The sequence below is a fragment of the Colletotrichum chrysophilum genome, assembly GCF_026319265.1.
Source record: "Colletotrichum chrysophilum strain AFK26 chromosome Unknown scaffold_179, whole genome shotgun sequence".
NCBI classification, from domain to species: domain Eukaryota; kingdom Fungi; phylum Ascomycota; class Sordariomycetes; order Glomerellales; family Glomerellaceae; genus Colletotrichum; species Colletotrichum chrysophilum.
Window position 1 is genome coordinate 59,914 of NW_026517466.1, and position 14,347 is coordinate 74,260.

The 14,347-nt window shown below is 52.2% G+C and overlaps 5 protein-coding genes across 5 annotated transcripts; 3 read left to right on the forward strand and 2 right to left on the reverse strand.

The window, feature by feature from the left end:
* Positions 1-1,200: 1,200 nt before the first annotated feature.
* Positions 1,201-3,196, forward strand: COL26b_012525 (uncharacterized protein; the record flags this gene model as incomplete). The annotated part of the gene is made up of 3 exons (XM_053185168.1): positions 1,201-1,452; positions 1,506-3,052; positions 3,121-3,196. The coding sequence occupies 3 exons, from the start codon at positions 1,201-1,203 to the stop codon at positions 3,194-3,196; spliced, it is 1,875 nt and encodes a 624-aa protein (XP_053030900.1).
* Positions 3,197-3,908: 712 nt separating this feature from the next.
* Positions 3,909-5,449, forward strand: COL26b_012526 (uncharacterized protein; the record flags this gene model as incomplete). The annotated part of the gene is made up of 2 exons (XM_053185169.1): positions 3,909-4,689; positions 4,740-5,449. 2 exons carry the CDS (start codon positions 3,909-3,911, stop codon positions 5,447-5,449), a joined length of 1,491 nt encoding a protein of 496 aa, XP_053030901.1.
* Positions 5,450-6,366: 917 nt separating this feature from the next.
* On the reverse strand, positions 6,367-6,770 carry COL26b_012527 (uncharacterized protein; the record flags this gene model as incomplete). Its single annotated transcript, XM_053185170.1, has 2 exons — positions 6,367-6,405; positions 6,516-6,770. 2 exons carry the CDS (start codon positions 6,768-6,770, stop codon positions 6,367-6,369), a joined length of 294 nt encoding a protein of 97 aa, XP_053030902.1.
* A 1,003-nt stretch (positions 6,771-7,773) lies between these two features.
* On the forward strand, positions 7,774-10,041 carry COL26b_012528 (uncharacterized protein; the record flags this gene model as incomplete). The annotated part of the gene is made up of 2 exons (XM_053185171.1): positions 7,774-8,125; positions 8,453-10,041. 2 exons carry the CDS (start codon positions 7,774-7,776, stop codon positions 10,039-10,041), a joined length of 1,941 nt encoding a protein of 646 aa, XP_053030903.1.
* Positions 10,042-10,550: 509 nt separating this feature from the next.
* Positions 10,551-10,810, reverse strand: COL26b_012529 (uncharacterized protein; the record flags this gene model as incomplete). Its single annotated transcript, XM_053185172.1, has 2 exons — positions 10,551-10,566; positions 10,623-10,810. The coding sequence occupies 2 exons, from the start codon at positions 10,808-10,810 to the stop codon at positions 10,551-10,553; spliced, it is 204 nt and encodes a 67-aa protein (XP_053030904.1).
* Between the last annotated feature and the right edge of the window lie 3,537 nt (positions 10,811-14,347).

Here is a 14,347-nt window from a genome sequence, read left to right on the forward strand (position 1 = left end):
TAGCTGTTACGTTGCTGGATGCTTGCCAGTTTACGAATATTGGAGCAACCGTTGAAAGGGTTGAGGCGGAGGGTTTTTCAAAACATGATAGGGAGGCCGTGAGAGACGTCCAAATTGACTCTCGATGTTTGTCCCGTAATGAGTCTTATCTCTGGTGATACAACAGCCCTAAAGCCAACACGCAAATCCTATTTTCTTCTGTTACTCAGTGAGGACGACATTAACGCGGTACACGTCCCCTAACAAATGATCACTACAGGAGCGTGACTGCAAACCACTAGTTGACCCATGAATAATATTGAGGATGTTTGGCCTTGTGACTCTTGCTCTTCATTGATTTGGACCTGAAGTAGACATGCGCGCGATCGACCACTTGGACAGGCAGCTGAAACTACCGAAGATAATGCCTAGGGACAATCTCGCGAATTCGGGCGGTTTTTGGCATGCATATGCATCGACGCAAGAAAGCGCCAATGCTCATGCACTCAAAGTAGACTTCAGCATCTGTACGAGAATCGAGGAAGGATTTGCGTTGCTGTGTATTTATCAACCCGGCGCTGAATCATTGTAATACTATCGCCACATACTACGCAAGAAATTCTTTACTGATTAGAGCGAATTTTCAATCCGTTTCACACGAAAGTGCTGTCACCCCGACTATGATGCCTAAATCAACGTCGTTGGTACGTCGAGGGATTTGACTTCGACACCAAAGGTTCAGCCCCGAACGCCAAACCGAGTCGGTCACACTAGCGCGTGTGCAGACTGCGTGAAAATATACAAAAGAACGGGGTTTCTCAGACTTTTTAACATAGATTTGCTGGGTACAGCAAGACCCCAAGGCATCTAGGGTCTGCCAAGCTCCGTAAATGCCCCACCTTGCTGCCTATCATGAACTTGTAACACCATGGGACTTCAGCGAAAATATGAGCGGCGAGTGTGTATTTAATCTGTCTTCAGCCTCCAACAAACAACAAAACTCATAGCCTAGATCATCATCTTTTTCCATACCACGGCGCTCATTGCACTACCATGTCTCACGAACTCGTCATACGATCCAACACCCTTGATTCCGAGGAAAACAAGGCGAAGGAAAATGAGCTAGTGAGTTATCAATAAGGTCGCTATCTCTCCCAAACTCTGACTTTGAGAAAGGACTGGATCATACGCAAGCCCGGCTTTGGTCTGCCCCTTGGCCACATGCCCGATGCCGGAAACCGGTTCCCGTTGTTGTACATGGACGACCGGTGGGGCGGAGGATGGCGCGCCGCCACGCTGCTCATCCGCGAGTGCTGCATGATGAAGTTTATCAACGCGCTATCCGACAAGCCGGAGTGGTGGCACAAGGTACAAGATGACGAGATTGCCGGAAAGTGGAAGAAAGAGGCCTTGAGCATGGACTGGACGCTGTATCTGAAGCACGCCGATTTCACTCCCGCGATGGCCGACGCCGTAAGTCATGCGACCGATCATTTGATGCGGACGGATTGTTGACAGCGTTCAAGTGCATCAGCGAATTGAAGAAGAAGGCAGTTTTATACGAACAGACGGGCTTGATGCCTGTACTTGACTACTCCATCGCCGTCATCAAATCCGATGCCATCATGACACCCGATATGGCTGAGTCTCTTCGGAAAGGCGTCAAACCGCTGGAAGAAGTCCCTGCAGAGTACAAAGACTGGCACCCCAACAGCAATGAACAAGTTTTGGATCTTGTGCACCCTTCTCTTTGGCCACTGATGTACGGCCGCTCTAGGGTCCTCCGAGATCGCGTTATCGGCCTGGATGACGCTCTAGAGCATTGCGGCATGGGGACGGTTCTACCGAAGCGGAAGCAAAAGGAGACGGAGTTTCTCATAAAAGCGGGCAGTTTCTGCGAGGAAAGCATCACCATTCTTTCGGACCTGTTCCAGTGGCTCCCCTGTGATGTCAAAATCGATCCAACGACTGGAAAAGCCAAGATTGCAAGCTACATCAACAACCTGCACCCGAAGGAACACAGCGATCTGTATGATGTAATTGAAAGATTCATCGAAAAGTCTCTGCCGGCGTGGGACATCATCTACAACTGGGAAAAAGACTTCTCAGTCCAACGTCTTCGCACAGACGAGGCCGGGTTTGGGGATTGTCCTTGCCCTGAACTGTGCCAGTTGGACGACATGGATTGTTCATGTGAGCCATGGAAACGTCCCATCGGAGAGGACGAAGAGCCCAGGGACCCAGATGACCAAGAGCAGTACGACGACGAGTACAAAGACTCTGAGCGGAAGAAGCTGGATGATGCTTGGTTCTTTGCGACACATGCCCTCAAACTCCCCGACGCCGATCCTCTGGCGGAAAAGTACGTCCGCATTGACAGCTCGCATGTCAAGACACATGGCTTCTTCAACAATAAGTCCCAGGTCCAGGTTATTGTCAAGCTCGCAAACATTCACCTCACCCCCGACAAGCCCTCGTACGCGGGTGGGTCATGGCATACTGAGGGCCAGCTCAACGAGCACATCGTCAGCACCGCCTTGTTCTATTACGACTCTGAAAACATCACCGAGTGCACTCTCGACTTTCGCACGTCCGCCAATGGCGATGAACTCGACGAAGGTGCACTTTCGTACGAACAATATGACCACCGCAGCATCGAGCGCACCTTCGCCGTCCAGCAGTACCAAAGCATATTCCAGGACATTGGTTCGGTGGTGACAAAGTCGGGACGGGCGCTGTTCTTCCCGAACTTGTTGCAGCATCACGTTTCGTCATTCAGGTTGGCAGATCCGACGAAGGAGGGGCATCGGAAAATCTTGGCGTTATTTCTGGTGGACCCCGCGATTGAGATTGTGAGTACCTCAAACGTGCCACCACAGCAGAAACATTGGTGGCTTGGGACGACGGGGTTGGACGGCGGGAAGGGAGTCTTACCAGCTGAGCTTGGCGAGTTGGTTGCCGATGAGGTGGAGTGGCCAATGGGGCTGGCAGAGGCAAAGGAGGTGAGGTTGAAGGTGATGAGGGAAAGGACTTGGCTCAAGGAGGAGGAGGAGGAGAGGTTGGAGGATGTGACGTGGAACTTTTGCGAGCATTGAAGACCACTCTGGGCTGGTGCATTAGACGGTTGCTGGATTTGAATAGCAACGAGGAGATTGAAACGCTTGCGACGTTGGCGGATGAGCAACTTATTCTCAGTTCGAGTAATGCTTGCGAATAATTGAGTCTTGTATGATCTCTCCAGTTCACTTTCAGTATAGGAAATAAACCTTCAGATCGTTGAGATGCCGCTGTGAGTAAAGCGGAGCACTTGAATGGTGTCGCTTTTCGTTGGGACTTTTGTACCCTTGTTGGTCGTGATGCTGCAGCATTCAGCTTGGCGAGCCAAGCAGATGGCTGCCTTTGGTCATGGGGCCGGGACCCCGTCCAATCGCAGAACCCAAGCGGAAGTACTTTGGTTCAATTTTCACTTATCTTTCACAGAATTGCAGTGCACAATCCAAGATAAGATCACGCCATTAGCGGTTATCACGCATCTCGCACACTCTTCGCGCTTAGAAACCACTCTAGGCACCCGTGGCTGTCCCCTGCACCGACAGGGCTTCAATCCCACAGCCTTCTGGAGCTGCGTCAATGAACGCTCGTGATACGTCAATTTCACTCTTTCGCACCCAGGAAAGGGTCTCACTGCGTCTATCCCGGCATCGGCTGACATGGACTTGGTTGACGTCGCAGCCTTGTGGAGCAGCTGAACAAAAGGTTTTACGACTGCCTACATTCAGCAGGCTGACGAAACCAACGAGCGTTTTGTTTTGGAGGTTGGCAGATTTCGTATCCCCCATCACATATGAAAACTACAAGTAGTCATCATTCTCGCTGCGGCTGACAGTTATCAACGGAAATGGTTGAAGCACCACCGGTTACATGCCAAAATGGACTCGCTTACATGGGCTAGATTCACTACCCCATTCCAGCATATCCGCACATCCATCTTCCTAATCCTGACATGGATTATAACAAGTGCACTAGCCCAGGACGACAATTATACCTCACAATGTCTCTCTGACAACTTCAAAGACCCAACAATCCAGCACCCAGGCGGCCTTTTCTCAAGCGACGTCTGGCTCCGCCGCGGCCAATGCATTCGCAACACTGATACCTATGCCGTCTGTCGGAGCAATCTCATCGCGGTCCTCGATGACCTGTCTGCCCTCCAGCAGACCGAGTATGGCGCCTCGGCGGGCGTCTTGACGCTCCTTCCCACCGCTGGCGCTCTCTTCGGGAGCCCTACGGCAGAATTGTGGGCGCTGCTGAGAATGTCTCCGATAGCTGGCTTCCTGGCACAGTGTCTGACCTTTGGCGCAACCATGGTGCCTTCTGCGACGGAGGACTATCTAAAGGTCTCTAAAGCCCAGGGATGCACGGCGATGCGTGTCCCGCGGGCGACGGAAAAGGGAGAAGAAGACGAAGGAGCGACCTACGAACAAATTGCGAATGAGGTCCAGCAGCGTATCCGATATGCGATGGATCAGGAGCAACAAGGATCGCTGGGATACGCAGGACTCTCCGCGAAATGGTTCTTCATCGTTGGATGCCTTGTCCTGGCAGTATTCGTAGGGGCTTCGCAGGCTTCCTTGGCCGTCGTTGAGCAGGGTGCAGTGTATGCCAATTGGTGTACTCTCACTTCGTGGGCTCACATTTGGTACCTCGTCGGTACGTCGACTTGGAAACCGTTGCCGAGCACTGCTAACGCATTTGAATAGTAACATTCGTTGCCATCGTGGACGGATATATCAACATTCCTTTTCATGAGCACTGGAAGCTATACATCACTCGCCAAGATGTGACGCTCAACGGAAGCGACAGAGCGGCCCCCGAGGAGGGAAACTTTCTGCTCGATGGCTTCAAAGACAAAATGATGAAGGAGAGCATCAAGACTGCTGAACCAAAGTGGAACGCGGTAGACAGGCACAACTACGGCTCGTCTCGACCAAGTCGGCAGATGTTAGTTGTTATCTCCGTCTCTCAAGACGACAAGCGCCCACCGTACTGGTTGTCCGGTCTCCGACTCTTCTTCCGCGCAGGTGGCCTCACTTGCTACGTATTCGCCACGTCAGTATTCGCGGCGGTGACTTTGCTGGCTATGCCAATGGCACAGATGGTTCTCATGGTGATCGTGGGATCGGGATTCTTCAGTCGTGCAGTTGTGCAGAAGATGGTGAAGACGATGTACCAGGAGAAGCCCGTGATGCATCTGATCGCCGCGGATGAGCAGACAGCTGATCGCATGTTGACTGACATCATGCAAATGAAGGGGGACACGGCAAGATCTTCGTCTTCGTACGTTTTTGAGGTCGACGGAAAGCTGTGGATCCAGCAGGTTTGCGTTGGTTTGGGGCGTCTATGGAAGAGAAGGCTATTTGGGTTGCTAGCAGAAATGCCCACGGTGCAGGTTACTGGTGCAACTGTGTGAGAGCCGAGCGTGTACTTCAGCCTATGGGAACAAGGCCTACCTAGCGCTCGCTTTCGAAGTTGCATATTCAATATCGACTTCATAGTTATAGCAGTTGTTGCTAATTTATTTCAAACAAACTCTTTCCAGTGTTTGAACTTGTGACTGCTATGAGTTGCTATTTTTTAACTTGAAACTCGCATTTGGCCGGTTCTTGTTGAGTGCTGTGGACTCTAATCTCCATGTGCAACTCTGTCAGGATGCTTAGCTATTAATTTCATTCCATGATTGATGTTATTAACAATCTCCCTGTCAACTCGGTCACCCGAAGGATGTCATTGAAGCCTCTCGCTATGTTTTTATTGGACATTGTATCTGCTCTTATTGTATGCGAGACAAGCAAGTTGAAAATGCTCGAACTTTGTGCAGTATTCAATCAGGCATCGATGATGACCCTGCCTTACTACCCCTGTCCAACCTTTCGCGTCGCACGCGTGGAGGATAGTTGATCCTTTTGCTTCCCTGCGGATCAATTGACTCTTCCAGCTTCTGGCGAGCGGACTCCAGTCTAGCCAGCAGATTCGCCTCCTCTGTCTCGCTCCCCGTAACATTAGCCCCTGTGGTGAGAGACGATTCCATCAAACCTCTGTAACACTCACTGAGCGTCAAAGAGGCCTCTTTGATCGTCTCACGTATCCTCTTGCGTCTCTGCCACTGTTTCCGCCATGTCAAGATGCCTCCCGAGTCGAGTCCATCCCCCATAGGAAAGTCATGTCTTGTGCCATCGGTCTGTCCTAAGGTATACTCTAGTTCTGCTTGTTCCGAATGGACTTGCATAACAAGACTCTCATAAAGGTGCTGCAAACTTGCTTGGTCGTTGGCCGTCCGCCGTTGGCCAGATAGATGCCTGAAATTGAGGGTGATAGTTTCCAGCTGGCCTAGTCGTTCTCGAACGTAAGGGAACCAGCCTTCAACACCTCCGGAATCAAAACTCAGAGCAGACTTTGCGTTGGGCAACCATCGTTAACACAGGTTCGTAGGTAGGTATCTTTTACCAATTTCTTTCTTTCTCCATGGGAAGGCTTACCGGTGCGCGGGCATCATACTCAAAATCATCTTCGTTGCCGGCCATCTCTCTTGGCACGGGAGCTTTTCTCGCCCGCGTGCCGGGTTCGGTGTCGATGTCGTGGAAGCGGAAATCCAAATCTTCCGTCGCGTCGGCCATTTCATCATCTTCAGGGACCTCCATGCAGGCACGCTCCTCATGGCGTGGCGACGGCAGTTCTGGCCGTTGGCGCTTCGCCACGGAGGCCGGATTTAGCGCGGAATTGAACGGAAACATGTTGAATAACGACGGGAAGGACCCAATCAGAAAGTCATGAGTCGCTTGCAAGGTAACCGGAACGTTTGAGGGACGGCCGCTTCATTCGACTAACTATGATGGAATAGGGTTTCCCCCCTTTTATCGTTCATTTTGGTTGAATTGATTTATGCAGCATATTTGGCCGATTCCACGCACTGATTGGTCTGTCATTGCAAGGAATGAGACACACTCTGCATATCTCGCCAACAAGCCAATCATTCGGAGCCTTTTGCTGCCCAAGACCCATAGTTTCCGCACGCGTTAGGATTACTGCAGGCTCGGCGAGCTCAACCGAGCCAGTCACGTTTGGCATGGGGAAGCGGGTTGGCAGGAAGGCTGCCAGCTCAAGCAGTGATTGATGGCTGACAACGCTACGTACGTCAATTCGTATCACCTGATATTCCCCACCTCATCGCAGAGCCCAAAAAGCTCCAGACGACTCCTTGCCGACGCCAATCTGTTCGCAGCCTATCGCACTACAGGCGACAGTGTCCATGCTGATTGAACCAAAAGTCCAAGGGGCCGGGGACTGGGTATGAACAGCCCTACTCTGTGAACTATCTGTACACGTGTACTCAACGGTGTTGCGGGGGGTTCCTAGTTCACCACATGGAGGAGGAAACGGGCCGGGCCGCTTCCCCAGGCCAGCCACTGCAGTGGGTGCCCCGAGGACTGATGCTCACCATTCCTTGCGTCCAGAATTTATCGAACAGGCGACCGACCAGGCACGAGTATGGCCTGGAGTCGACCCCTCGCGCGAAGGAACAAACGTCCATCTTCTCCGGAGAGACACTGAAGTGGATTGACGTGTGATGGGGCTGTGACCGTGCCGTGCGCCACGTTCATTGCTACCTTCTATCTTATCAAAGATGCACCCCGGTCGCTCCCCTGCAGTATGTCACGTGCTCGAAACACCACATCCATGCTTGGGGCTCCACTATGACTCTTCTCGGAGATTTGGTGTTCAATAGCTGGCTCAACCATGTCACTCTGCAGCATCTGCAACAGTCTTCAAGTCGATGCTACGACAAACGAATCATCTGATGAAACGAATTGGCCCGGCCCAGATCGATTCAAGACGTTTAAATTGTATGTTCCCATGCAAGAATGGCGTGAGTCGGCCGACGGAGGATGCCCAACTTGCCGTTTGGTTTGGGACGCCTTACTCTACTTCCACGGCGAATTGGCCTCGGAGCTTGCAGGGACGACCGTTGATGAGGACGAACCCGTGAATATCAGCCTCAGCGGCATCCTCGGGGAGACGTTGCTGCTGTCGTTATACCCGCTCCCCAAGGAGAAGCACTTCCCAGGACTAGAGTTCTTCACGTACAGCAGTAGGTCCATCATCTGAATGTTGTCAAAATGCGATAATGTTCAACAAGTCCGCCTGAGTACAGACCAGGCAACGTCTTGGCCGATTATCGGTCCGGCAGGAGACATTGCGCTGTCTCTTGACCTCGAGCGCTGCCTCGAGCTTTGCAAACGCTGGATTACTGCATGCGAACAGGAGCATCCTCAATGCCAATCAGACCGCGTCCAACCCCTTCCAACACGAGTTCTGGACCTTGGACAATCTGACCGACCTGTCAATGTACGTCTGTACGAGCCTCTTCGGAGCTCAAAGGCGTGTTACATTGCTCTCAGCTACTGTTGGGGCAAAGTTCTCAATCTGACAACCACAAGTTCAAATTTCGCGCAGCGGAAAGCTGGCATCCCTTGGAACGGCCTCTCGGAATCGTTCCGGCATGCTATCCTGATATGTCGTAGTCTCGGGGTGCGCTACATGTGGATCGACGCCCTTTGCATTATCCAGGACTCTCCGTCAGACTGGGAGAAGGAGGCGGCGCGCATGGCCGATGTATATGAGAATGCCTTCTTGACCATCGCCACCGATGCGGCTCGGGACCCAACCTGGGGCATCCTCACCCCTCGGCATCTCGAAAAGATCTCTGTGCAAGACGCTATCGCCAAACCGGACAAGCCTCGAGGGAAGCGCAGCTATGATGTGCTGAGTGTACCAATTAAAGACGACACGGGAGCGGAATGTATCATCCAAGTACGAGAGCCGTTGTTACATTCCGACATTGTCTTTCCCCGGACCTATCACGACGTTAGCTATCCGCTCCTCACCAGAGCCTGGACGCTGCAAGAACGCTTGCTCGCGCGCCGTACGCTGCACTTCACGGCCTTTGAACTAATCTGGGAGTGCAAGCAGACGCTCTTCTGCGAATGCGATTGCATTGCGCGCGAGTTTCATGGACTAGATGGGCACAATGGTCCCAAAGTCTCGTATAAGAGAGCAATGGTTCAGCAACGACAAGAGCGCGAGGTCATGTCTAGACGAGAGGACAGCGACCGCGATCTCAGCCTAGCCAACCGCCCACGGATGCTGGAAAAGATCAAGACTTGGACGTTGATCATTGGTGGGTACACCGGGCGTAACCTGACGTTCGTCACAGACAAACTACCCGCCATCGCAGGCCTGGCGCGGCGGTATGCGGCGCAAGTTCAGGGACCCAGCACCCTACAGCCGCCCGCCATCCACCAGATTTATCTCGCCGGCCTGTGGCTAACTGATCTTCCATGGCTGCTTTGCTGGCGCGCATTCCAACGGCGCTTCGCGCAGCGCCCGGCCGAGTACTGCGCGCCGACGTGGTCGTGGGCGTCTCTTACCACGCCTGTAATCTGGGACTATAGCCTCTACGACGCAGCCGCCCAGGTGGATGTCCTCAACGCAACGACGATCCCCCAGGGTCTGGACGGCTTTGGAAGGGTGAAAGGAGGCAGCCTCACGTTGACCGGATACGTGAAACGAGCAACACTGGACTTTGACGCCTGCCCCAACACTGTCGTCGGCCTGAACAACGAAAACGGTGACCGAATCTTCTTTGTGCCGGACCAGAATCCGCCCGATACCAACACGGGTGCCGATGGCCACGATGTGTCGAGCGATCCCGTGTCCAAGTCCGCTCAGCGAAGTGTACCCTCCATGAGCCACGGCGACGCCGTCGCGTGTCTGTGGGTGCTCCACAACGTGGTGACGGGGGCCGTTTATGGACTCGTGCTTGCGGCGCCGGGGAAGACGTCCATCGAGCGCTCATTGCGCGATCATGCGGCGTCGGGGGCGGAGTTGGCTACATTCGAGCGGATCGGCCTGATTACCAGCATGTCCCGGAAGTATCAAAAAGACGAGTTATCGGCATTATCGTGGTTTTCGGGAGCGGAGAAGCAAGCCGTAACCATTCTCTAAGTGACGTGGCGGAGCAAGAAAGCTGCTCGCGAATGCTGACACGATGGCTCCTGATCCGCTCGCATGTATTCAGATCTCAAGACAGAAAGGGAATGGGTGCGGTTGAGCTTGCTCGCTGATTACACTGGCCTCGCGGAGCTTCGACCAGTGATATCGATCGATGCAGCCTTGTGTCTGTTGAATATTGGATTGGACGTGTCTGGAGATCATTATTTTCCAGAGCATCTTGATCCATGCTCGGCGGATGTTCCACGGCGTTGCCCGTATGCCACGCCTGCTCACCCGTCTACGCCGCGTCTCGGATCGTCCAGCTAACCGTCATCTCCACATCGCGAGGCGATCCGCGATGTTGCCCAAACTTGACCGTGCCAGTGATGGAATCTCCCAGTGCTAGCGGGACCGCTGGTGCCTGTGTTGGTGTTCGAACGACGGGGAGATGCCCAGCGCCCCAATGTGCCACTTTGCCATGCGGACCAGTCGCAACGATAACCACATCAACGCAATCCTGTTTAAGATCCCGGTGGCCTTTAGCGCTTTGAGCGAGATTCGTGCCCGGCGCCGTGAGGAAAAATGTATCGTACCAAATCATCCACGCATCAAGACTGTCCGGCTTAGTCTCAACATCCATCCAAAATGGCGCGTCAAAAACCACGTTCTCCGCCTTCATGCGATGCAAATCAAACGCCTTGAACCGATGCCCGCGCGCAGCCAGATGGTCCGGCTGGGGCTTGTTGATGTAAATCTTGCGCTGCTCGGTGCCGCTGGACATGTTGGATAGGTTGAAGCTGCAGACATTACCCCAGTACCCGATTCCCCATCTGCTAAAAGCGTTGGCCATGGAGTGCATGACGTCGGCAAAGAGGCTCTTGACCTGGACCTTGTCTTCGTCGTCGGATTGGTTTACGTCCTCTTAGCCCTCGACGTAGCGCGGGTCGAGGATGTCCACCTCGGACGAAGCGTCAGAGGCGACGTCGGCGGCGGCGGGCTCGGCCATGATCCTTTTGTGAAACATTCAAAAGTGGCCTGTCTTGTATCGCAGGGATCCGGCGGACAGACGGATCCCGGAGGTTGCGACCTGCGGCCCCGCTGCGGGAAACAATTTTCATGGGGCAAATCTTGACCGAGAGCCTCCTCATGCGAGCATCATCCTATCACATCACGGGTCGGAAAGCTAGTGTATCGACTCCAAGTCTTCATCCCCTGCAGAGACCTCATCCAGACTAGTACCACTAGATGTCTGTCAAGTTGATATACGCCTCGAGACGACTGACCTGCGAATTCCAATCTATACATGGCCCTTGCATCTCATGCATCTCAGGCAGGTTGGTTATGACAAGGCAACCCAAGAGGTCTTCACAGGCAAAAAGGAAGACCAAATGACATACAACAACAGGCATTCACCGGTCGTCACCGACCCGACTACTACTCTATCCCTCATTGGTTTATCTGTGGGAGAGCGGACGGGATCCCGAGTTTTCCAATGGGTATGGTCGTATGTGGAAGGTGGGTTTGCTGAATCTCACTATACACTGTATCCCCAATCCCAGCCACTGGCAGCTGGTCGCAGTGGAGACTTGATGCAACATCCATGCGGTGCATGCCGGCTCCCTGAACCTGACAACGCTGTCTCAAAACACTGCCAGACCGATTCCCCTCATAGGATATTTTTTTGAGCGAGCTATTACTTAATAAGCAGCCCTTGCGCGGCGTATCACTTCGTTTTTGATCTCACGAGGCTTATTTGAGATTGCGTTTCGGGCCACTAAATGCCAACCTCTGTTGATAATAGAATGGCTTCGTGGGCTGGTAACGAGACATTAAAGACAGACCGCGGTGCTGTCCCAGGCACACTAGGTCGGGAGAAGATTTAAGTGTAAGGCGGAAAAGGAGAAGACAACATATGCAGACCGTAAATAATTTGAAGGATCGACAATGTCTTCAGCCAAATTGACGATGAACGTCTGGAAGAGTTAATCAACATTGACCTGTCACTGTCTGAATCGTCGAACATCTGGCCTAGACCTCTCCGCAGCCGCTTCCTATATGTCCAGTCTAAAGGCATTTAATCTATTGAACTGCTAGTATCTGAATCTACACAAGCTTGGTTAAGTTGTTTGTGATATGGCAGTTGAGGGTTGCTCATTTAGCCCAGTTCTGATCAGAAATCCCTATCATCGCCATCTCATGCTTAAAATAACTACAGAAGTGCCGATATAAGCATTCGCTGAATTATCGCATAGTTGTTTTATGACCTGGTTATTCGGTCTTGCCCAAAGGCGCGCCCGAGCACGGCCATAAATCTTGGCTTCCGAACTTATTGCCATTCTCAGAAACTCCGGCCGAATTGCCGTCAACCGAGTCGGGCTGTCGGCTTGGGTAAAGCCGAGTCGGAGCACAGTGCTCCGATTATGAAACTGGAAACCTGTTAAGAGACATCCACGTTTCGACATCACCTGAATGCGGGTTGAAAGTTGCGGCATTTCAGAAAAGCCGCTGGACGAGATTCTCTCCAAGCTCAGTCGGGAAAATCAAGCATTGCTACTTTCCGATCACCCCGGACGACGTGAGTTTAAATTCAAAGTCCAAGACCAGGTATGTGCAGATTTTGGAAGTTATGGAAACTTTACAACCAAAAACTGCTGAAAACCAGTTCAGCCTAATTCAAAGGAAACAAGATGAGCTGTAATGATGCTGCCCTGGCCATCAAGCAGCTATGGCCTGTACTTTAAGAGATAAGTGGTGTGAGACTGGGTTGTATAGCTTGTACGATGGTTTTAATCAGACATAAATACAATTCTGTATCAAGTTGGAAGGTTTTGCAATGCCACGTCGAAGCCGACCGGGTTTCCAACTTCCAGATATGCCCACGACATATCGTCCATATCGCTAAAGATATCAAACATAGCAGGTACAGGCCCCCACGGTTCCCTGCATGCAGCCGATTGATTGGCATCTGAGCCGACTTCATCGTGCAGCTGTTGCTGTGTTACAGCGATGTTTGCATGATGTTCATCGGTTCTTGCTTCAGGCCCCTGTTGTCTCCGATATTGTGCGACGTTAGCAGACTCGCAGTTTATACGCCCACGGGAGACATGAAGGACGTCTAGATTGCATAGAGTAGCCAGTCCTGTAGAGATTCGGCGGGAGAGAGCTGCAACAACGTCTGCATATGCCCACTTTTGCCGCAGAATTTGGAGAATGCCACACGCAGCGTCAAAGTCCTCGCGGGCATCTTCCCGTTCAGAACGCAAACGGCTGAACCTGAGTTGCTGATACGAGACCGAGAGCGCGAGGGACACAGCGTAAACAACGGTGGGAAAGGGGTGCAGGGCATTCAGACGTTGTGAATCTCGCATGTGTCTAATAACCTGTATTGCAGACAGCTGCTGTCTGAGGCGTGAGGGCGTTGGAGCCGGTAGTATAGTGACCGATTTGAGTCGGTGAGATAGGATGGCTGTCGTCAGCCAAAAGATATGAAGGGTGGCTAAATAATGTGGTGAATAAAGTCAGTAAGTCCCCTGTGAAGCTAGCTTTATATGTAAAATGCAAAGAAACAAAAGCGAGAAGAAACAAAAACACAAGCGACTTGGCCAGGTTTTATTTCGCATCCCCGATTTCCCCCATGTCTTTGATCCTGAGGCTTTTTTGGGTGGCAGAAACCGCCCTGCCGTGGCAGTAATCTAAGAAAAAAGAACCTACCAAGAGTCGATGACGAAAGTTTCCAGCCTTCCGACTCGTCGACAATCTGTTCAAAGCCGGAATAATCGAAATCAAGGCCATTAATGGAGAGGGGATTCGTCGGGCGGTAAAGTGCAATGGCTTTGGACAGAGTTGTTGCTATCTTGAACAAGATATCAAAGGCCACCGATCCGGACTGCTCTGGAGTAAGTGGCTTGATGGCTATATCCACATCGGCTAGAAAGCAAGGCCTCGAATGCATAGAGGAGTTTAATCTATCTAGTATCCATAGACACCAGAAGAGACGCCTCATTTCGTAACCATCATCAACCGGACGACAGAGATGTAACGCAATGCTTTGCGCCGAATGGATGGCTTGTGCGACAAACCCAGAGGCCTGTTCAGCGCCATCAGCTCCTTCGTGATGAAGCGACAAGAGAGCCATAATCCTGATAACCGTGATCTTCCGTAAATGCTTTGTGTTGTGAAGAGTAGAGATGAGAGAGGCGTGTAAGTGGCTGCAAAATTGCCTCGTTGATACCGGTATATTCCCGGCGTGGCGAAGCCTCAGATGTCGCTCGGCAGCTGAAGCCTTTGCAGCTACGAGGCATACAGCATGCGCTAGTGT